Consider the following 25148-nt stretch of genomic DNA (forward strand, 5'->3'; position numbering starts at 1 on the left):
AATCTGTGTATGCGTGTTTGTGTCTATATATGCATGTGCATATTTATTTATGTATATAGCTATTTATGCATTTAGCTATACCAGGTCAGCCTCATTAGCGATGTGAAGAACTTTTCTCCCAAAGGTTTCCTCATTTTCAATGGGTAGATTGCTGCAAGCACAAATTTAAGAATTCCAAGCGATCTTCAGTGACCTTTAAAAAGTACACAAATAGTCATAGGCTGCAAAATGTTGATTGCTCTGTTGACTCACAACATCATGTACCCAGAGTTTGGATACCACTGAAGCTTTGGATGTGGACAGTGATACATCACAGTCAGAGGATCATCTGGGAAAAAAAATAGTGGTTTCTTGTGATACTTTTTAAAACTTACTTATGAAATATGGATTCTAACTTTTTTCTCAGGATGGAAAAACCCCACAACCTCCACTTGTCATTTGTCTTTTAGTTTTCTAGAGTAAAGCTAGATTGAAAAGCAGAAGCTAGGATGGGATAAAATGTGTGGAAACAAACAGGCTGGGAAATTATCTGTTGTTTTGTTCTTTGTGTTTTTTCTTTTTCAGTAGTATGTGTACAATTTATATTAAAAAAATAAATTAGCATTCATTAGCAGATAATAATACTTATGTTTTATTAGAATGGTCTCCCTGTTCAGTACTATATCTGTATAAAACTTTGTTGGTGACATCAAATGGAATCTCCTAAATTTGCAAATAGTGTAATAGTACTTTTCTCAAAGTATGGATTGTTGCAAGCAAAGCTCTATTCATTATTCTGTTGATAATCGTATCAAGTCCTGTTTTGAATGAGTTCTTGCCCATGGGATTAACAGCAGCATGTGTTCACATAACACAGAGTATTGTGTACCATCTAGTATGCCTAAAACGTTTTTACTCTATTTTATTATTTTAGTGTACACAGTGGTATGTGACAGCTAATGGTATTTTTATAATGGATGTGCTATATTTCCTGTGTAACCTCTGCAGGTGACCCTGCACCAGGGGGTTGGGCTCGGTGATCTTCAGAAGTTCCTTGCAACCTAAACCCTTCTGTGATTTCTGTTTGTTTTACTATAATGCGAGAGCATCCTTTTGGAAAATTGTGCATTAAACATCACATGCATCGCATGAACGCTAAAAAGTCCACGTGGCATTCAAGAAATTGTATTACTAATCAGCCTACTATCAAAAAGATAGATATTATTTAAATAGCAAAAAAAAAAAAAAAAAAAGTTCAATTACTTTAAAAGAGGAAGTTTACACTGGTCTCTCCTTTGGCTGTGACAAGTCCCAGGTCCCTCCCCTGGTGAGACAAGCGGTGGCGTGGGGATGTTGGTCCTGTTCCTGCGGGGTAGGACACGGCTCTGCCCCAGCGCCTTTCCCTGCCCCTGCTCACCTGGTACACCTGCCCTCGGGACGTCATCTCGCTCTGCCCATCGCCTCTCGGGGCTGGCTGACGTCAGGATGCGGGGCCCGGGACCGCCCGGCCGGACGCGGCTTCGCCTTCCCCGACAGCGCCGGGGCACCGCGGCCGCCGCAGCCCGGGCTGCTGCTCATCCTGCTGCGGCTGATCCCGATCCTGCTGCAGATCCCCATCCTGCTGCAGATCCCCATTCTGCTGCAGATCCCGATCCTGCTGCTGATCCCGATCCTACTGCAGATCCCGATCCTACTGCTGATCCCGATCCTGCTGCTGATCCCCATCCTACTGCAGATCCCCATCCTGCTGCAGGTCCCCATCCTGCTGCAGGTCCCCATCCTGCTGCTGCCGCTGCTGCTGTTGTTGCGACTGCTGCCGATCCTGCTGCCGCTGCTGCGGCTGCAGCTCCATCGCCCGGAGCAGCCAGCGCCGAGTCACCCAGCCCGGCTCCAGCCGGGGCAATGCGGCAGGAGTCCCCGAGGTCACCGCAGCGAGACTGAGCCTGGACACCGAGGAATAACAAGCCAAACCCGCTGGGGATTTGCAATGCAAGCAGCCTTTCCAGGTTTCTTTTCCGCTTTGCTCCCACCCTGCTGTTGGATTTGAGATCATGTATGTGTTTTGCTGTTGATTACAGGAGGGTGTTAAAATCTAGGGAGGGAAGAGGATTCGGAAGGATTAATATGTTAGTTTTGATTTAAGGGGATTTTATTTTCTTTCCCCTTATCCCTGCCCTTCATCTTTGTTAACACAACTTCGTCTTTATTATTTTTATTTTAGGTCGGTTAATATTGTAGCTTTTGGGAATGAAAGAGATGGTTTTTCTGAGGACAATCAGCAGCCCAGCTTGATCTGGAGCTATCTCGGGAGAAGTGCTCTCATTTCCCAGATAGACAGCAGCTTGTCTGCCAGTCATGTTGGAAACCCAGTTTTTACTGAGTATCAAGCCTGCGTATTTGGAAATGTCAGACTGGTGGTACACGACTGTCCTGTCTGGGTAAGAGGTCCATCTCATTGTTTTTAACTACACTTAACAGTGTGAGCTCTTTTAGTAAAATGAAATAATATCTTAATTTTAAATGGTTTTCATTGTTGTGGGATTTTATTTGTAGTTTTATCACTGTATTTAGTAAAAAACCTTTAAAAATTTAACCAGGCAAATGCTGGGAAATCTCAAAGGTGCTATAAAAAGGTTCTTATCAAAAAGCCTCTTCTCAGCCTTCCCTGTAAGAAGGTGTGTTTTTCAGCTGTGTTGCTTAGTAGAAATTTTGTGAAAGACAACCCAGAGGTAAACAAGAATGCCTTCTTTGTGACACTGCACCGTAAGTTCTCTCTCCAAATATTTGTCAACAATAAAATGAAATTTTATTTTTCTGTAAAAAAAGGCAGTAAGTTTTCCAGCTGTGAAAAATGACAGATTAAAAGATCTGATGGCTTATATATTATATATTATATGAATTATATATTATTCATATAACAATAAAGGGAATCATTTTATTCCTAGTACAAAGAATAATCATGTCTTAACATTATTACCTTAATCTGACAGTAAATAAAAAAGATTTTGACACTGTTGCAAGTTGTCAGCACTTTTGTTAGTAAGTGAGAAAACTTAGTTTGGAGTGTGAGCAGATCAATGATTATCTAAGAAATGATACTGATAATCTAAATTAAAACATATTTAATGACTACTTAGCAGCCTTAAAAAAAACCCCTCAGCTTTCCAGCTTTTAGAAATTAAAACAATAATCAGTTTCAGCTCCATAATTCTATCCTTTGGGTGATTTTTCTACTCCTGTAAGGAAAACCTTTTGTAGAATCTGCAGGAGCTCCATGAAATGATCAGAAGAAAACAGCCTTAAAATGAAACAATCCAGTTTAGCTGTCCTTCTGCTCTTTATTTCTTTTTGCCAGCTGCTTACAGACACCAGTTCAGATGGACTGGGGGATCCTGTTTCTAATCTGTGAAGCTGCATGTGACCTGCATGTGCAGTTTGCTGGAGTCACCGGAGCGCAGCAAAGAGTAAAATCTCCTGAATATAAATGAAGTCTGTAGGCCTTCAAAGGCTGTTTCAGAGGGATGGAGGGAGGTGGGTAAGGGAGGTGGGAAGGCAAGTGGGGGTAGCTGGAGAAGGGGAAGCAAGGACATAGATTGGAGACAGAGTTGATGTGTTTTTACATTGCTTTAATTGCATTTGACCTTCTGCAGAAAAAGGTTGTTCAGTTCTGGACACCTTTTAATTTCTGCCCTTCAAAATTTCTGGACACCGTTTAATTTCTGCCCTTCAAAAGTTAGCTTGTTATTGTCTGAGTCACTGCAATTCTGCAGGAAAAAAAACCTCCATTTTTTTTTTCCCTCTATCAGCTTAAGGAGGCAGGAGATATATTACTGAGAATGTTGAGGACAAATTAGCATTTTTCTCTTCATGGAAGACATGTCAGATAGCAGGACTGGGCTCTGCAGGAGGTTATGTGTCATGCATAAAGCAGTGTCCTTGCAAGGGTAAGGCAGAGCAGGACCATTTCCCACAGCCTGGGCACCTGAGGTTTACTGTATCACAGAGGGTCCTTCAGAGCTGCTCCTCTGCTAGCCTGGGAAACACCACAGAACAATTCAAAGTGTTGACAGATGTTGCCTCAAGCCATGTTCTGCATGGAAAAGGATCCCTGCTTCTTCTTACCAAAACACAGAGGTGGTGGTAGGGTGGTCCTTGAGGTATTTCAGCCTCTACCATCTGAGCCCAAGAGAGATTTACATTTCACCTGGGATTTGTACTTCATCTAGATTAACCCATATGATTAAGGCAAGAGAGTCCTAGACATGAACTTGGCAACTGAGTACACTGATAGCTGTGAGTCTCAAAACTCAAGGGTGCCCAGCTGTTCTTTGTCTTCCACAGCCATGAGTCTGGAAAAGCAATGTTGATGTGGTTTTACTGAGCAGAGTTCCACAGTGAGTGGAGGGATCCTTTTGCATGCCGCATTGGGGTGCAGTTTAATTTTCTTGAGTTCCAGTCTGATGCTGCACCTGTCTGTCAGCCCAGGATACTGCTCAGCCTTTTGAGTCTGCAGGAGGGTCAGCAGAATTTATCTTTGTCATTTCCCAAAAACACCTGAAGTAAAATTTTAGTTAATATATTAAAGTTGCAGTTAATATATTTGTGTACTAGTGAGCCCCATGGAGGTCACTAGTACACAAATATTAACCACAATTTTGAGAAGGTGCTCTGTTAATTTTTTTTCTAATTCTCCCTTACGACAGTCTCTTTCCCTGAACCTTTTTGTATTTTTTCCTTGTTATTTACTGTACCAACAGGAGTAGTCCCCCAAACACTGTGAGTTTTCTTACATCAGTGATATCATCCATAGTGGAGTTCTCTGGCTCTTTCCTCTTTATCACAATTCTTGTGTTCCTTATGCTGCCTTGTGCTCCTTATGCTGGCCAGCCTTTACCATGTCTAAAGGTACAGGTATCTGAGCCTGTTCAGATTTTATTTACTATTTTTAGAATCTAGACATATTACTGCTTCACTAAAAAATGACAGCTAGTAACTTTTCATTTTTCAGTATGTCATCCCTTCTCATTTTTAAGCTTGAATGTCTGAGGTGACAATTTACAACAGTTTATCATATCCTGGTAAAAAATACTATTAAATTCATTTATGAGAGGATGACAGAGGCCAATGTGAGCTTCCTTTGTTCTGTGAGGGAGATGTTTAGAGGGATTTCTGGAGGAGATACTTCCATCTGTGCTGCAGATTACTTATCTGAGTCAGTCCAGGGTACTAGTAAGTTATGGAGAGTACACCCATAAAATTTGTCCTGCTGCAGACCTGATAAGAAATTGCAGAGGAATCTCAAAAAAAAACCAAAACGGGGAAGACTCTGGTATGTGGTGTGGAGAACATCAGTGTGAGGAGGTTTTCGTAATGGAGACTGGGTCTGTAAATGGATCATAGAGAGGGATAACTCTCCAATGTTCCCAATGCAATTCTCTTGGATCCTGGGGAAATCCCAGGGGAACATTCCTATGGGGTGCCCAGGCACCCTTTTCCCCACAAAGAGTGGTTGGCATTGCTGCTGCCTCAGACCCAGGGCTGGGATGGTTGGACATGGGGACGCTCATGAGCAGCTTTCAGAAAGAGCGTGGGCATTGCTAGGGCGCTTGTGTGCGGAATTTCACTGCCATTCAGAAAGGCATTCATGAATAATTTTTAACAAAGCAAGTATTGTTGTCTTCAGGGATCATGTGAATTTGTAGGAAAATCATATCTTCAGTGCCTCTGAAAGCCCTATTTTCAACACTGAATCTTGAGAAGTATAATTTACTAATGGCAAGAATATCTTGTGAGACACAGAATGAAGGCATGAGAGGAAAAAAATAAAGATTTTTTTCCTAATATGTTCTGAGTGGAACAGCAACACAAGTATAATTAAAATTATAATTAATAAGGTCATAAGAAAATAACCTTAGCTGTACAGATACTTCTTCCTTTTGCCAACATGTGACTTGTGAAATGGGGCAGGAAGTATGATGAGGAGTAGCTGTTACAAAAATTTCATAGATGGAACCTGAAATTAAGGTTATTCCTGAATCTGAATGGCTGTTCATCATCTGATGACATTTCCCCTGTCATTTTTGCATGAAAGGTTCTCTAAAAGCAATAATGAAGGAGGCTCTAGAGTCTCTGTCTTATGGATGTCTTGTGCAAATAGCCTATTGTCAGAAATATTTTTGGAGGATTTTTGTGGCACATGAGGTTTATCTCCATTGTACACTGGAGTGAGTGCAAAAGAATATACCACAAAACAAATATACAAACAATATAAAAATACACATATTAAATTCCACAGGAAGTTTCCATAAGCACTTATTACTACTCATGCTTAAAGCTGTGCAGTTACAGTGTATTTGTGCACCTGTGCTTTACTCTTTGTTTATGATACCACCCATTGTCTCCAGTCTTGTAGAGACGGGCAAGTGCAAATCTGGGCTGGCCTTGAAAATGGTCAGCTGGAAGGAAATTGCAAAGGAACAGATGTGCTTTCTGTCTGCCAACAGAACAAAACAGATAAATATGCCATGTTATTTTTGAGGTTGTGTTGTATTTCTCCTTTAAACCTTTGATGTGTTAAATGTACGCCACACTGTTAAAAATTCTCCATTGAGATCTTCATCAATTAAAGTGTACTAAAGTTGTCCCTTGAAGATTCTCAATTTTTGCCTGCTTGTGTGATCAAGTTCTCCAAATGTCAATCTAGATAGCTGTCTCGAAGCACTGTAGCTGGTAGTCCTTCTAGAGGTGCTAAATGTGCATTTATGTGTAAATGTTATACCATTAACTGGGCCTAAATGATTGTATTAAGTGCTAATTGACACTGTCCTTACTCTGGGATTATAATAATCTCTAACTGAGTTTTCTCAAAAAAACAAATATAAAGAGCAGCGCACTTGACCTCTTCTATTGTCAACATGGTTAATCATGTGAGAGCTATTCCTGATAAATTGTTAATTCTGGTTTACTTATTCCAGAACAAAAGCTTCTATTACAGAGATCAATGGGAATGTGTACTGTAATTTATTTCCTGACTTATTTCTTTGTAAGGTCAAGGCCTGAATTGGGAATGATGTGAACTGACACTTCAGGCAAATACTCGCTGACTTTGACTTCCATCAAGGTCATGCTACTTCTTGTAGTTAAGAGCATTGCAGCTACCTCACCAGATTTCAAACAATAACCCTTTTGAAGTGATCAAAAATAGCTATGTTGACAATGCAAGCCATGCCACTGGTTGATATTACTAATCTTTTATGTACTTCACTCCCATTTGTAATTCTCTTATTTCTGTACTTGCTTTACAAAACTCAAATTGCTCCCCACTACCCAAACTTTGAGTTCTGCCCTTTTGTCACTTTTTCTCTGCTTATTTATTCCTATTTTCATATTGTCTTTATTTCATTACTGCTAATTTCCATTTTTTTTCCTGACTGTCCCAAGTTCTTCTAGTTTTGCCTTACATGCTGTGCAGGGCTGCCATGGAATTACAGAATCCCTGAATAATTTGGGTTGGAAGGAGCCTTAAAGATAATCTCCTTCCAGCCCCCTTGCCATGCTGGGGAGAGGTTGCAAAAACATATGCTTTAGAATTGTTAGTTCCTTCCTGCCACGTGCAGGAACACCTTCCACTAGACCAGATTTCTCAGAGCCTTATCCAACTTGGTCCTGAGCACTACCAGGGATGGGGCACCCACAGCTTCTTGGGGCAAACTGTGCCAGGGCCTCACCATCCTCTGTATAAGAAATGTCTGCCTTATGTCCAACCTAAATCTACCCTCTTTTAGTTTGAAACCATTGTCCCTTGTCCTATCACAAAAGACCCGGCCAAAAAGTTTGTCTCCATCTTTCTTGTAAGCCCCCTTTAAGTACGAAAAGGGCAAAAAAAGTCTCTCTGTTCTAAGAGGTGATAGTATTTCAGGTCATTGGAGGCTTTCTTCAGTTCTCTGGATCACTTCCAAACTTCTCTCAAGAGTTTTCAGTTCAGCTGAATGTTTTCAACATTCAAAGCCAAGGCTTCCCCTGGTATTTATGAGCTACCTCCAGCTGAAGCAGAAATTGTGGAATCACAGTTCCATGACAGACACACAAGTAATAACTGTATATTGCATGTGGATACAGCACAGCTGTAAATGAACAGAATATCAAACAGTTTTAGAGGTTAAGTCCTCAGCACAGAGCAATGAAAATTTGAATATGAAGTTGAAAAAGAAAGTTTAGGTATGTGATTGAAGTCCTTATCCTGAAAACATTAACACCTGGTGAAGCTGTGTAGAAACTCTAGCAATAAAAGTCACACTGAATTATTAAGTTTGTATTTAAAAGTTCATAGCTGCATAAAATAATTCTGTGGTACCCTTTCTCTAAAATGGTGTGATTAATAATGTTTTTGCATGAATTGCTGAAAACATCTACCACTGAAGGTGCTTTTATTTCCTAAAGGAAACAATTTTAAAGTTAAGTAATTAAAGCAGCAAAGATTCTTCCTGGAAAGAATATTCCCTGATAAACCCTATTTTTAATTCTTCTGGCAGAATTCCTGAAAATTAATGGAAAATATTTTTGATTTATTATAACAAACAACTTGCTCTCCAAACAAGGAAATTACAAAGCAGGAAGTCTGCTTATTGTTGCATGTCTTCAAATAAGATCTAATCAGACAAAAACAATTAGGTAGAGTTTTGCATTAAGAATATGGAACATTTCTTCTTTTTCTTTGTAGGCAGTAATTTCTTGATTGGTGTTTTTTTCTTTTTAGGATATATTTGACAGTGACTGGTACACTTCCTGCAGGCTCATTGGAGGAGCTGATATTATTGTGATTAAATACTCTGTCAATGACAAGACTTCATTTCAAGAACTAAAGGACAGCTATGTGCCAATGGTAAAAAAAGCCCTAAATCACTGCTCAGTTCCAGTAATAATTTCTGCTATTGGTGCAAGAAAAAACGGTATGTATCCAGCCTCCTGTAACAACACATAAAATCTCATTTGGAAGTTGGGTATAATGTAATTTCAGTAGAAGCTTGTTGTTTTTCCAAGCTGCTAACAGAAACAATAAGTCTGTCAGGATGACAGTAATATGCACATGTATTTTGTCTCTCTAGACTGATATGCTGGCAAGAACACTGTGCTTAATTAACCTCAGTGATGATAAGCAACCTATCCTTCTTTGACCTCTGCAATGACTCTTCTTGTGGAGCCATCAAACATGAGGATTAAATCTAGTAATTTGGATTAAGCAACATACATTTGGGTATAAAGTATCTCTGGTGTATGAGATTAAAATTATATCCAGCATTCTGAAAACATTGGAGAATGGTTGGGAAAAGCCTTGAAATTCTCTGGGATTTTCTTCCTAAAGCAATGAATGAAAACCACAACCCTGGCTTGTCTTTTACTTCATGATACTTTACTATAACAAGTGTTTCTGAGCATCCCTCCTTTTAATGAGTAAGAGACATGATGACTGTAGATGTAGATACTTATTTTGTACTGTACACAGAAATATTAGTCCATATGAAGTATATCCTCTGTTGATGGAATGCTCAGTGTTGCTAAGGTCTACTTATAAACCTTTTAGCTCAGTGACAGATATAGGACAGTTAAAGAGCTGCATAACAGTTAAATATTTATTTTCTTCCATTTAGTAATTCAATGATCATGACCAAGAGCTTTCATGCTCTGATTTATACAGGAGTCATAAATCAGACAGTCTCTGAAGGCAAGGTCTTGGTAAATTCCTCAAGCATTTCCTTAAACTTTTTGTTTAAGAACAGGATATCACCAAACTAGTGACTCCTCTAGTAGTTATTTTTTCTATTCCACTTAGTTTTTTCTGTCTTCCTCCCTAAGTAATGTGGCCATGAGAGACACCAGGCTGGACCTCTGGGTTTACCCTGGGACCTGTCAGAGCAAACTGCTGTGCACACACAGAACCCCTTTGTTTCTAGGAGGTATTTGTGAACACAGCAGTTTGCTCATACACATTACTAAGATCTTAATCCTCTGTAGTGGAAAATGTTGCTGCCAAAACAAATGATTAAAAAACCCAGAAAAAGCTGTTTTATTACGTTATCCATAGGTCTAGGCAGAGGACATTAGCAGGGAGCATGCACAGCACATTTGAAAGCACATCCATGGCTGGCACATTCTTACTGTCATTAAGCAAAGCTGACCCAATGTGGCTAGAAGATTTTTAACATTTGAATGGCATAATCTTAAAAGTACCTATTTTGCATTTTTAAAAAATGTATGTGTGGTACATGTAGATGAATCAGATCCTGCAGTACATACAAACCCATCAAAGGTTGGTCTGGAGTGGAAATTTTCTTCTTTCACTACTGTGTGTACTTCCTGCATGGACAGGCCACAACAATTCAACAGGTTTAAGGGTGACATTCATGACTGATAACACCTACAGGCTAGTACATGATCTGGGCATGCAAAGGTATTGAGCCAAAGCCAAATCTGGCATCCATAATTCTGGCTGAACTCTTCCACCTTAACAAAATCAATAAAGTAATGCTAATGTAATGTATACAGAGGTTTGTAGAGTGACTAGTGTTTTGAATTGATTAATATGAAGTTGGGGGTTTTTCTGTCATTACAGATTTCTTACTATAAAATTCCTGTTTTTCATTTCCCTCTTTGTTCTCCTGTAAGTAAGATATCTTTACAGTTATGTAGAAATCTAAGAATTCTGCATTATTTGGCCAAAATGGTTATTTTTCATCACTTTTTACCCCAGGAGTGCCTTGCACCTGTCCCCTGTGCACTTCAGACAGGAGGAGCTGTGTCACAACCTCTGAAGGAGTCCAGCTTGCAAAGGAACTTGGAGCCACTTACCTTGAACTGCACACTCTTAATGACTTCTACATCCAGAAATACTTTGGAGGAGTGGTGAGTGAGAATCTGCAGGTTTGGAAGCAGGGTGGAACATGCATGAGGTGCAGAACTCACATGAGGGCTTCAGAGAGCCAGGGGAGGCACACCATGGGCCCTTCCACCAAGTGTCAAGTTCCCACCAATGCAAAATTCAAGTTAGATATTAGAAAGAAATTCTTCACAGTGAGGGTGGTCAGACAGTGGAACAGAATGGTCCAGGGGGCTGTGAGTGCCCCGTCCTTGGCAGCGTTCTTGGCTGGGTTGGAAGGGGCTTGGGGCAACCTGATCTGTGGAAAGTGTCCCTGCCCATGGCAGGGGCATTGAAGAACTCAATGGTCTTCAAGGTACTTTCCAAGCCAAACCATTCCAGGATTCTACGACTCTATGATGCTATCTGAATTAGCAGTACCAAGGTTGCTCTGGTTTTAAGTAGGAAGATTTAGGAAAGCTATTTGATGCATTGCAGTAAGTTTTCCACTTGTATTCTTATCCGTTTATCTTGCTGGCTAACACCCAGCTGAATGAGGCCACTGCCCAAGATAGAATTAGCACCAAAAGAGGTCAGTAAATTTAATATCTTTGTGTCCGTCAGTTCTAGGAAGATTAAATACACAAGAATTAACCACAATCATTTGAATAAATAGTCTTTTAAATTGTGCTAGTCCTATCTAAATATATTAGCTTCTCGGAAATGAGTTTTGGGACTCTCCTGGATGACTGGTAATAGTGTCAGCAGCTTTAGCCCTGCACACAGAACCCTTAATTTGATGTATAGGTTGCTATTAAATAACAAAAGCTTTTTTTAAAAAAATATATTTCTTGTCTCAGCTTGAATATTTTATGATCCAAAGTTTAAATCAGAAGTCATCTGAAAAAATGAAGAAAAGGAAAAAGACACAGAAGTGCCGTCGAGTCCAACCACCTCAGCTTGAACAGCCAGGTGCTCATTGATATCTGGTCTCTAGTATAATTCCTTATGTGTGTCACTTTCTTTGCACAATCAATATTTTTTACTACATTTTTTAGTAACAATTGTTACTATGAGCTGTGCTAGCTATTGTCAGCTGTTTTGGTTATGTTGCATCACCTTTTACTGATACTTGGGGAGAATTGTATGGCAATATATAACATAACAATGGATTTCTAGTTTATTTTAGATATAACTAATAAGAATGGTTTTCTGGTGGATTTACAAAAACATGAATTGATAAAAGCTTTACGTAAGTCTTAACACACAGATTACAAAAGAAGCTTGTTAGAGCATGAATTATTACTCTACAGTATAATCAAAGAGTGATTGTGTTTGCTGCAGATAAAGCAAGGGAGAGAAGTACACACCTTTATGTGATTTCTGAGCATCTGATGCATTTGCTCAGTGAAAAAAATTGCTGACAAGTAGTCACCTATAAATCTGTAATTGTCTCTTCTTCCATGTTCTAAAAATTTGTTCAGACCTCTTAGATTTGGAATACACAGTCAAAATTTCTTTATAATGTACCTTTCTATAGAGGTTTCATGAAAGGACAGACACTTACTATTAAACTTAGTGCTTCTTAACTTACTGTACTAAATATTTCCATTTTTCGAGTATTTTACTCAAGATATTCAAACAGCATATAAGAAATATTCTTATTGAATATCTCTTTTAAAAATTAAACTGACCTGATAAGGTCAGTTGTCCTGTGGTTAGCACTTGCTAAGGTTGTAAAACTTGGGTTTTACAGCCCTATTTCTTTTGCAGAAAAAATGCCGATCCTAAAGGGCGAAGCTTCCCACTACAACGCAGACCTGCACAACCTGCTCTGCTGCTGCCAGTGTGCAGATGTGGCCTTCTACCCTGAGGACCTCAGCACGGCGGTGGAGGCTCACAAGATCATCCTCTGCTCTGTCAGCCACCTCTTCATGCTGCTCTTCGGGGTGAAGAGCCCGTGCGGCGCCCAGGACGCCTCCGCCGTGCAGCTGGCGCAGAGCCTCTTCGCGGTGCAGGCGGGGGATCCCTTCCCCTCCTCCCCCCGTGGTGTCCCACCCTGTGTCCCACCAGTCAGGGTGGTGGTGAAGGATTCTGTCTTCTGCTCTTGTCTCCCAGATATCCTCCACTTCATTTATTCAGGTACCTGCTGGGAACAGGTCTGGCAACTTATTTCCTACTGTCTCATGAAGGAATATGTGCATCACCCTAAGGAGCGTGGCTTTGCTGTTGCTAGATGATGTCTCACCTGGTTTCCACACCTATTTTATCCCTTGTGAATACTATGCACAATAAGAACACCATCACCTATAACAAACATTAAGTTAGTTGTCATTCCAGATTTAATGGGCCTGAATTAAGTTAGTCCATAGGCTAACATCAATAACATTCAAAATTTTGCCAAAAAAAATTGGAGTTTGAGTCAGTTTCAGATCCTAGGCTTTTAAAATATTGTAAATGGTTGCATGTTCTAAACACAAGGGCAAGAGCGCAGAGTTGCTTAAGAAAACTCAAGTAATTTTTATTCTGAGTAGGGTGCAGCTGAAGAGAAAACAGTGATAAGTGCTGCAGTGTGGAGACCTCTAATGTGTTGCATGAGTTCTGCTGCCAGTTGGTACAGGCTGTGACCTCACCTACCTAATGCCAGCTATCAAAATGGCACTGATATTTTTTTAACTTTTCCGATTTTGCTTAGAATTCCTCAGCAGAAAGATTTGGGGTTTTTTTCTGGAAGTAGCTAATGCCTGTTTATTCTTTATAAAATATTTTTTAAGCTGTCAGAGAATCTTTCAGCTTTCAGTTGGAGTTTTTACATCAAAGGCAGTTCTTGCCAAAATAGTAACAAACATAAAGAATAGATGAAGAAGTTTTTCACTGAAAAAAAATCAATCATAGATTTAATTTTTTGTGCTTATTTATTTGAGCCAAGGATAGGGGATAAAAACTGGATTATCAGCAGGTGATGGATAAATACAGTATTTTTAATTCATAGAATAATTTAATAATTTGGGTTGGAAAAGACCTTTAAGATTATCAAGTCCAACCACTAACCCACCACTGCCAAGCCCATCACTTAAACCGTGTCCCCAGGTGCCATATCTTTGAGGTGCCTCCAGGAATGGTGACCCTACCACTGCCTTGGGCATCTTGTTCCAGTGCTTGACAACCCTTTAGGTGAAGAAATTTTTTCTGATATTGAATCTAAACCTCCCCTGGTGGAACTTGAGGCTGTTTCCCCTTGTTCTGTCACTTATTATCCGGGAGAAGAGACTGTCCCCAGCCTGGCTACAACCTCCTTCCAGGGAGTTGAAGAGAGCAAGAAGTTCACCCCTGAGCCTCCTTTCCTCCATTCTAAATATCTTTGTAAGCATCTTCATCTGTTACCATCTACAGCTTGGGTCTAGTGCCTTGTGTGCACTAATTTTCCTATTTTTCTTTCCTTTATGTCAGCCAAGGAGCTGTGAAATTTTGCAGTTGCAGGCAGAACTCTGCTTTATGCTTTGGTGCCTCTGAGAGGTGAAAGCACTTGAGGTACAGGCTGAGAAGAGAACAAATCATGAGTTTTCTGATTTTCAGGACCGTGACATGATCCCCATGAGGTTATAAATCCTTAACCAGTGTGGTATAGATGGGAGATAATTGAGATGAGGATGCTGTGTGCTGTAGATGCTGATTGAGCTTCTTGACACAGAGCATCTTCAGGACTCTGCTGAGTTGGGCTTGTTACTGAGCTTGATCAGTTTCTGCCTCCTTCTTGTCCTGGGTTAGAACTGAAAGTTACCACAAAACCCCACTTTGCCTCTGAGACTTACTCCAGCAAAGTGCATGAAGATAAACTATATTTGTTTTTACTCTCTTCATTTTTCCAAGAAAGCTATTGAGACACCTCAGTGAATGCCATGCAAAAACAAGAATAACAGAAATTCTACTGCAAACGTTGTTCTGATTTAACTGTGAGGACTAAGAATGTAACTATGCATTAAATTTTTCTAGTTCCAACGCCTACAGAACAACGCAGCCAGCAGCATGGGCACGACATAAAAAATTTCCACAAATATTGAAACATTAAGGATTTTTTTCTGAATCTCTACTTGCAATATGTAGTGACTGAAATGGGAGGAATGAATAGATTGAGTGTGAAAGCAAGCGAGATGCTCTAGCCTGTTGGTACTTGGTTGCACTATAAAAAGTATCATGAAAATTAATGTGCAAAAATTGCATTCTGCCCTTCCTAAAAGGCTGAATTATTTGCAACCCCCCTACCATTTCTGCAGGATGTGTTTGGCATTGATGTCATCTTTCCTCTGCCTGCTGAGGCCTGTGCCTTGCTGATTTATAATCTGTTTCCCCCTGGTGTTTGATAGGTGCTTTCCAGTGGGAACGATTAGAAGAGGACATAAGAAACAAGCTGAAGGATTCAGAAAAAACAGAGCATGTGCTTGAGAAAGTTAAATGCATCCTGAAAACTCCAGGAAAGGTACATATAACTCCCTTGGGTCACCATTAGTTACTTAAGTTTTTGAGAAATTGTTTTGCAGACAAGGTTTTCTTGTCAGTCTGTTTTAAAGTCACTTTGGATTAAACAGCCTGTACTTTTTCATGCTTTCAGTGGGTAGTTTGCAGGCACATACGCAGAGATCCTGATGAAACATGAAGAATTAATGTAATTGGTAAAACCCACACAAGCAAGCATTCTAAAAGGATTACTCGTATTCACAGCTTTAAACATTGTCTGGCAATATGATTATGGGTTGCTAATTCCCATGTAATAGAGGCTGCCCAGGAAAGATTTGCTCCTGAACCTAAGCCAAAAGTTGGGCTTCTGCAGTAGATCCAGAAGGGTGGTTTCTCATATAAATGCTGTGATGTGGAAAGCTGTCTGTAACAATATATTTAATTAAATAGAAGACCACACAAAAAATGTAATATGTTATAAAGCTAATAAAAAGTCACAATATAGAATTAGTTTTAATATAGAATTAGTTTTTACAGACATTTTTTCTTGGAGCATGTAGATTCCACTAGAATATAGAATTTGCTCAAATGATTTCTGTTGATTTAGAAAGGAAAACCTCTCAGATTCTCTAGGGACAATACAATATAGACATCAAAAAGTCACTGAACTGTTTTCAGTTTATGACTGCTCTGTCTTGGGCTTACCAGCCTTAGTGCCCACAACTAAAACATTTATAGGTTTGGCCTTGGAGAGCCTGAAAACTTTTAAGATAGTGAGCCTGAGCTGTTGCAGTTTCTTTTATTCTTTTTTTATGCTTTCGGGGTACTCATATTTCCCATTTAAGCATTTTTTTTAATGAAGCCAAAAAGAAGGAATTGTGATTTTTCTGAGTAAAACTAAAAATTTTATAAATTTAACATTTTAACCATAAATTCAACCTCATCTGAATTTCACTTGTCAGAATCTAGCGACACGATTTTAGCATAGTTCCTTTAGTCATTAGTCAGTTTTTTACTGACTAATTACTTCAGTCCTTTAGATTACACTTTTAAGGTAAGAAAACCAAAACTGAAAACTAACTGGGAGTACTGGGTTTTGGAGGGTCTTGACACTTCCAGGTTATTACTGTAAGAGGAGTCTGTGCTCCAGCCTGTGAGCTCCCCCTGCCTCTGCGGAGGTAGTTCCAGGGCAATATAAACACCAAACTTGCAGCTGCCTTGCCTTTGTACAGGCATCGCACCGCGGGGTGGATGTGTGTCCCATCCCTGCTCCCCCCAGAGCCCTCAAACCTTGTTCTGCTGCAGCACTGAGCCTGCACAGGGAATGTCTGCAAAGGTTTGGACTCCAGAAAACTGATCAAGCCCAACCTGCCTGTAGGGGCTGCATGGGGGAGGTCAAGAATTCCAGGGACGTGTGACTGTGAGGGACAGGAGGCCCCTCAGAGCTGCTGCACTGCAGGGAATAGGAAATTAGAAGATAAAAGGCGATTGCAGAGGAATGCACATGCCAGAAGCTGTTGTTTATTCTCCCATACAAATGATGTCCCATAATATTTAGTTCTGTGGGCAGCCGCACATGACAGCACTTCATTACCAATTTATTTTTCAGCTAAACACTGTAAAGGACTGCAAGTCTCACCAGATAAAACGGCTCTATAATACTTCTCTCAGGCTATTCTTTAACACACCTGTACTGGCTGATGTAATCTTCAAAATACAAGGTACAGTACCACTGTTCCCTTGGCCTCCATCCTTTACCCTTTTTCCCCTCTTCAAGAATGTGGGACATGGAGGCACCAAAACAAAGGAAATGAGTGCTTTGCTGTCCTTGTTGAAAGCAGGGAAAGCTTGTCCCTGTGGATGCCCTGCAGCAGTGTCCTCTCTCACCATGGTTCATCTGGGCTGAGCCTGTAGGAATTCCCTCTCCCTGTCACAGCACACTGTGCCTCCCTGATTGACATTATTTTTTTATTCTATTTTATTCTATTTTGGTTTACTCCAAATGTGCTGCAGTGTCAGGATTCAATGTTTTGTCTGTAATTGAATGTGTTCATTGTTACAGTGAAAGATGCAGTGTGAGAAATGTGCTGCATGCTTTTGTAAGAATAAGAATGAGATTGTTTTTAAAAGCTAACACTATTTCTCAGTCTGTCCGTACTCAACCTTCAGGCAGAAACGGCCTTCAAGAATTAGATAATTATTTTCAGATGTATATCTGAGGGACAAATACGAAGCATTAGCTCTTTAAATATAAGCACAGGACAAGGAGACTCTTGTAGATGTTCTGTTTGACACACAGAAAAGACTCCACAAAAATATCATTGTAAAGGAGAGGAAAATACTGATTTTGAGCTCAATGACATGAACAATTCACCTCAGTGTCTCACACCTGAGATAGTCTTTGTGGGAAGCTGATGAAACCAGAACACTATGTATTTCACAGAAATAAACCCCAAATCTCTAGGTGGACAAGTATTTTTAAATAGCATGCTTATCCACTAATAAAATGTAAACTGTTTTCCCTAATAATTGATACATCTTCCAAATTTTTTTCTAAATTCACCAATCAGAGTAATTGTATCAAAACTAAATAACTACTAAGAGAAATTGAAGGCCCTAATCTTAACCAGACAAACAAATTAGTAAGTTTTTGAGAAATTCCTTGGATACTTAGCATTGTTTTGAGTTTTCTAGCTTACAGAAATATGGAAGCCAGGAAAAATTGGAGCCCATTGTGTCTGTGTAAAGACACAGACCATGACTGAACATCTTAATTAGTAGATAAGTGTCCATTCACAAACACATACAGGACACAAAGCATGCAGCTTAGATATTTTGAAAGTAGAAGTACAGGGGGTAGAAAGACAATAAAACTGCCAGAAAGTTTCAAAGAATTACTCAGGTACTATGGTTGTGATTAAAGACATAATTAAAACACTAACTTCTCTGCAAGTATATACAGCATATTGCATGTGAGTTGATCTGTTTATTATAATTTTGATTAAAACATTTACATCCAACTCTAAATGCTCATTTTGGGTTTGGTTGCTGTCCTGACTGGCACTTGCTTGGCACTTCCTTGCATACTGAGCTGGACTGCTCAGTCCAGCTGGACTCTGCAGCCTGAAAGGCCTCTACCACCCTGGGCTTTTGGCCTCTCCACGTCTTCCAAAGGCTGTAGTAAAGCAAAGGGTTCCCTTGCAAATAATAGAAAATTAATAAATTTCTGGGAAAAAATCATCAGTGTTTTTCTCATAAGAAAAGCATTCAGGCAATTCACTTTGGCACAGTATCTATTTAAAATTACACTTACTTACTGGACTTAATGGAATTTCATCTGGAAAAATTTGCTTTTCTCTGCTTTGTATGGTCATGCTGTACAAATATTACTGACCAGCAGGGTTACTGATGAACATAAATGACTCTTCATAGAATCACCCAGGCTGGAAAAGACCCCTAAAATCATCAAGTCCAACCACTAACCATTTGCATAACAATTCATAACACTGCATATTTATGAAATGGGCTGGAGGTTATTGTGAAGAGATTTATTCTATTTGTCTATTCTCAGTTGGTTTAGTCTATTGCATTTTGGCTTAAATAATTTTTTGTTTGTTGCTTTTGTTTTCTTTTACTCTTCATTATTCATCCTAACTATTATGAAGTGAGTGTGTTGTTAGTCATTGTCAATTTTCAGCACTTTAATCATGTTCAGTGGGGTGAAGACCTCCTAAGAAGACATGAACTTTAAAATGAAGATCTTTCTGTGTTGTATAAAATCATTGTATATTTATTTTTGTCTTGCATCCTGCAGGTGCAACTGTACCAGCCCACAGGGCAGTTCTGGTGGCTCGCTGTGAGGTTATGGCAGCTATGTTTAATGGTAATTATCTAGAAGCAAATAGCATTCAAGTTCCAGTGTATGGGGTTTCCAAAGACACTTTCCTGTCCTTCCTAGAGTACCTTTACACTGACTCCTGCTGCCCAGGTAAGGAAACTGTGAAATACAGTTCTATATCTGTAACTCATTTTTCCAGAGCAGGCATTGATAGAGACTAATGTAGCAGCACCTATTTGATTGAAAAATGCCAATATTTGAATGTGCAATGTCTCAAGAAAGATAACTTTTTTGTATTGTGCAATAAAAAATCTGTCCTATATAAGTAAAATAGAAGAAATATTTCTAATAAAATTATTTATTTGCTTTGTGGTCACAGAACAAGACTCAAAGAAGTTTCAATTTCATTTCTGATCCATTTTAATATTTGTAATTTTTTTTTTACAATACAGTAATACTGCTTTCTAATCTGGATTCTGTGTTAAATTTAAAAGTTGTCATTTCTTGAACACACAGATAGCTGAGTGTATTTAACCTTGTATAAACAAGGTTAAATTGCAGGAATATCTTACCTTATGTGTATGCTATCTTATGTGTATGTAAACCCAGAAAAATATGCCAACAGGAGTGTTTGGCAAGAAAAATTGAGCTAAAATATTATTTACATCTTGATCTTTATCTTTCTTATGAGAAGAAAATCCAAATGCTAAATCTAAAACATTATTTAAATGTAAATAATTTTTCCTTGATATAATGAGTAAACGTTATTGTGATATGTATTTTTGCTTTTGTTTTCTTTTGAAATAATTATTCTACCTTATTTTTAGATATTCCATGCTCCTCTTTTCACTTCACCTAAAATTTCCTTGTTTATCAGTTTAAAAATGCAACTACTGTGCTATATTAAAAAAAAAAGTCACTCTTTTTTTTGTCTTTGGGCTTTTGGCTATATTTTCTTGTATCATAAAAGTGCTTTTCTTATGGAGAACTTAGCTAAATCCAGTTATTAATTCTCAGTTACTCTGAATAGATCAGCAACACTTGACTTATCATCTTCAAGATCCATGATATTGACAGCAATTCTTTACACCCATCTGCCAAAAAGTTCTAAACCCATTTTTTCTTCTTAATTGAATAGCTTATCTGGAAGAATAAGGTGATACAGAAAACAAAAATTTATAATAAGGAAAAAATAAAACAAGGTGATCACAGGAGTCTGATTTTGTGTTTGTTCTTAGGTATTTAAAATTCAGCTTAGTGAAAAATAGCTTTGATCATCTTGTCAAAAAGGTAAAATACATATAACTTCTGTCTTCTTGTTTTTTAGCCAGTATTCTCCAAGCGATGTCTCTGCTGATCTGTGCAGAGATGTACCAAGTAATGAGACTCCAGCATATTTGTGAACTTTACATCATCACGCAGCTTCAGAGCATGCCTAGCAGGGAACTGGCTTCCACAAGCCTCAGTATTGTTAGCTTGCTCAAAAAAGCTAAGGTACTTACTGTATATATCAAATGAGAATATATATGTTGACTTGTATAAGTTGTTTTAAAAATTTTAAAAATATTAAGAGCAATTTCTGTTCCCAAGGAAACATGTTGGTATAAAATCTGTTTATTAGGGATAACTGGTGACACAAGGGTGGCTAGAAGAAATCCTTCAGCCTTTAACTGCTGATTGTGCGGTTACAGAATCACAGAATTGCCTCTACCACTGTACCCAAGCCTGCTCCAGAGCCTGACAATCTTTACTATGAAGAAATTTTTCCTACTATTCAACCTAAACCTCCCTAGCACAACCTGAGGCTTTTTCCTCTTGTCCTGTCACTTTTTATCTGGGAGCAGTGACTGACCCCCACCCATCCACAAATTCCTTTTAGGGAGTTGTAGAGAGTGATAAGGGCACCCAGAGCCTCTTTTTTTTTGTTTTTTGTCTAGGATAAAACCCCCACCTCCTTCAGCTGCCCCCCATAAGATTTGAGCTCCAGACCCTCTAGTCACACCCTCATCCATAGAATTTCTTTTATCATGGACACACTGCAGTAATTCAACTTAACTACAGCTTCTTCCAGGAAAGATGGGTTTTAGGCAAGTAAAGATGCACTAATTCCTCTTTTAGTCAAAAAAGAAAATTTCTCTCAAAATTCTATGCAGTCGGAACTCCTTTGTCACTTTCAGTAAGAAGGTGACAAAGGAGTTCCAACTGCATAGAATATTGAGAGAAATTCATAAAAGCAGGAAAAGAAAAGATTAGAGGCTAAAAAAAGAGAGAGAACAAAGATAGGGTTGGAAAACAGAAGATGAAAATAAAAACTAGATTGTAGGATATTGCCTTAATCAAATAGGATTTTCTGCAGAAAGAGGAGACCACAAAACCAACATGCCACATTCCTTCCCTCCATTCCTGTGAAGGTCTGCCTCTGTGCAGATTTCAAAATTTCCAAGTTTCATGATACTTCAGGGTTTTTTTCTACCTCTGGGAGAGGGACTTTGTTAATTTGTTCTTGGGTGTTCACCTGTTTACATATTTCCATTAAATTACTTTTCCTTCATTATCTTCCGTAGTTAAAACTTTATTTAGTAAATTGCTTCACAATGGAAACCAGAAATATTTTGACATGTGAGATGTGGTTATGTTTTAGACATGATAGCATTAAGTGGTTTTTTTGTCTTTTCTTTCTTCCCACAGTTTCACAATTCTGATTGCCTTTCAACTTGGCTTCTTCATTTTATTGCCACTAACTACCTCATCTTCAGTCAAAAGCCTGAATTTCAAGAACTTTCAGGTATTCTTCTGTTCATTTTGAAAAGACAAATATTTTTATCTTTTGCTGAAATGAAAAGTGATGTTCTGGATAACACCATTTTTGCATGAGAAAATAATTAGGGTTTCTTTAGGATATTCCAGCAGGATATTTCACCACCCTGGTGTGGGATCAGCACACAACATGACACAGCCAGCACTGCATCACCATTTTTATGGGTCCTGTTGGGATGGCCAGGTTCCCACCCATAATTGAATTTGCTGGACCAGTTTGGTCATTGTATGTCAACCCCTTCATATTATTGTGCTAATTTAAATCAAGGTAATGGGTCATTTTTGATATTTCTTCAAGTGCTAGGGTTTTCCTTTAAGAAAATAGGATTCTTATAGTATGCTCCAGCAGATCTTATAAAATGAAAAAATTATGGCCCATTCAAGTAAATAAATCCAGCTTCTTCCAGGGACCTGATATTTTTTTTTTCCAAGCATTTGCATTTGCTTCCGGTGGTGTAACTAGAAAGTTTTGCTCATTGCCGGTGTGAATTTCATTCACCCTGATGAGGGGTGCATCTCTTTGACCTGTGACACCTCATTACCCCGAGGTTCGGGACAGCAACACAGCAGCAGGCAGTGGCTCTCCGAGGGCTTTCCAAGACCTGAGACCTTCATAGAAATGCAGAATTAGCTGAGTTGGAAGAACACACAAGGATCACTGAGTGCAACTCGTGGGTCTGCACAACACCATCCCCAAGAGTCACACCACGGAGCATTGTCCAAAAGCTTCATGAACTCTGTCAGGCTGGTGCTGTCACCACTGCTCTGGGGAGCCTGTTCCAATGCCCAAATACACACTGAGGGAAGAACCTTTTCCTAATCCAGCCTAAACCTCCCCGAGGAGGTCTGAACACAACTTCAGGCCATATCCTTCGAGTGTCTGCCCCTCCTTTTCCCCTCTGCCCATCTTCTTCCCCTCACAAGGGAGTTGCAGACCGCACTGAGGCCTCCCCTCAGTCTCCTCCAGGCCGAACAGACCGAGCGCCCTCAGAGGCCCCTCACACAGCTTCCGCTCAAGGCCCTTTACTGCCCTCCTCTGGACACTCTCCAATAGTTTTAATGTCATTCCCTCACTGCCGTGCCCCAGTCTGCCCCGACTTGAGGCGGTGCCGTCCCGGTGGGCAGCAGAGCAGGACAACCTCCTCCCTTGCCGGGCTGGCCCTGCTGGGGCTGGTGCCCCCAGGGCAGGAATGTCCCTCCTGGCTGCCGGGACACTGCTGACTCAACTTGTCATCCACCAGGACCCCCAGGTTCCTTTCCAGGGCACTGCTTTGCAACATCTCATTCCTCAGTCTGTCCATGCATCCAGGCTTGCCGTGTCCCAGGTGCAGAGTCCAGCTCTGTCCCTTTTTGAACTTCATATGCTTGGTGATCACCCAGTCTTCTAATTCATTGAGGCCTCTCCGCAGGGCCTCCCTGCCTGTGAGGAACTCAGCAGCTCCTCCCAGATTTGTAGCATCTGCATATTTGCTCACTGTCCTTTCCAGTGTTCCATCGGGGACATTTATGAAGCTGTTGAAGAGCAGAGGGCCAAGGATGGAGGCTTTGGAACCCCACTAGTGACAGGTCCCCAGTCTGAAGTCACCCCAGTCACTGTAACCCTTTGTGCCTGGCCTGTGAGCCAGCTGCTCACCCTTCACATGATGTGTTTTTCCAGCTGTGGGCCGGACATTTTGTCAAGAAAGATCCTGTTTTAGTGAGAAACAGTACCAAAAGCTTTACTGACGTGCAAAAACATTACATCAACTGGCTTCATTTCACCAGTTAGGTGATCATAGGGAAATCATAGAAGAAATCAGATTTGATTAGCAGGATATTCCCCTGAGGACTGAAGCCCTGCCTTTTGCCCAGGTGAGTGCAGTTTGCCTGCCCTCAGTGTGGGCCTCCTTGCTGTGCCTTCCTCTGAGACCCTCAAGGAGCAGTGGATGCAAGATGACTCTGGAATATCTGGGGTCAAGGGGATGAAAATGCATCCTCCTGCAAATGCAGAGGAGAGTAATCTACATAATATGGGTAAAAGACTCTTATATGACTATGTCAGTGATTAAAAACCACACGCAATAAGAGATTAATGTCTTGTTGAATTCTTAGCTGCACTCCTCATCTTGATTTCTGTACTGATCTTGAGACAAACTACTGGCACAGGAATTGAAATAACCTTCTTTATAGTTCTGCAGCATAGAAAAATCCTTGCATATCACATATGACTGTTCTCTAGGGATAAAGTATGCTGATCTTTAGGAATATCTCTCTGTTCTCGTTAATGAGTATTGTATTCATTTTTTCAAAGAAACATTTTTATTACTAACTTAATAATAAGGAAACGTTGTGTGGTAACTCTTACCTCTGTGCCATAGCAAAACAGGCAACACTCACATTAGCTTTTGTAGTGGTATTTATATCTTTAATGGGTTTTTATCTATTTTAAAATACTTTTTGCAGCCTGTGCGCATGTGCTCTATGTCTATATATTACATTTAATTCCTTTATTTCTTTTTCTAGTGGAAGAGCGCAATTTTGTAGAGATGCATCGTTGGCCTTCTAACTTGTACCTGAAGCAGCTTGCTGATTACAGGAACTATATCCACTCTCAGAAATGCCACTGCACAGTAATGTAAAGAGACTGAGTACATACAAAATACATTTCAACTGCAAAATTTTGAATTGGGGATTATACAGAATATAAAAACCATGACAAGAGTGAAACCTGATGCTCACCTCCTCTGGAAATTGTATTCTTTGTTTTGCTAACAAATCACTCTAATTTTTACCTTGAAGCATTGAGAAATGTATGTTGAAGATTTATTTTAAGCACAAGGACTTCATATTCATGGGGATTAAAGTATTACAGGACAGTGCCATGACTGGCATCTGCTCCCCTTTCTAATTTCCTTTTTGTTTATTTTATTGTTTTTCATGGTTATTTGTGGCTGCTAAACTGAATCTGTTGAAAATAGACTGGATTTGTAAATGTGTGTGTAATTGAAACATAAGATACAGTAGCAGTGCAGGGAAGCTGAGAAGCCAGGTCATAAGTTCTTCATATACTTCAGGATGCAAAAATTTTCTGCAGGATTTGTTAGTTCCCAATATAATGGGTAGGCTTAAGAAGCATTGCAGTTACTATTAATTTATTACTCCAGAGAAAGCATGTAGTTCTGCTACAACCCTATGAGAAGATATTTTAATTCCAGAGGCATTCCTATG

At 39.6% G+C, this 25148-nt stretch overlaps 1 protein-coding gene across 2 annotated transcripts; it reads left to right on the plus strand.

The window, feature by feature from the left end:
• Positions 1–1988: 1988 nt before the first annotated feature.
• Positions 1989–24559, plus strand: RHOBTB3 (Rho related BTB domain containing 3; the record flags this gene model as incomplete). 2 transcript variants are annotated; one of them, XM_084225391.1, is made up of 12 exons in its annotated part: positions 1989–2032; positions 2201–2417; positions 8735–8927; positions 10727–10878; positions 11692–11803; positions 12605–12973; positions 15196–15308; positions 16896–17007; positions 19101–19274; positions 20452–20618; positions 21813–21909; positions 24444–24559. In XM_084225391.1, coding segments are annotated over 12 exons (1824 nt in total). The 2 variants fall into 2 exon arrangements, with proteins under 2 accessions (XP_084081517.1, XP_084081516.1); XM_084225390.1 differs by lacking the exon at positions 1989–2032 and adding an exon at positions 2035–2105.
• Between the last annotated feature and the right edge of the window lie 589 nt (positions 24560–25148).

The sequence above is a fragment of the Fringilla coelebs genome (assembly GCF_963513975.1).
Source record: "Fringilla coelebs genome assembly, chromosome: Z".
Taxonomy (NCBI): domain Eukaryota; kingdom Metazoa; phylum Chordata; class Aves; order Passeriformes; family Fringillidae; genus Fringilla; species Fringilla coelebs.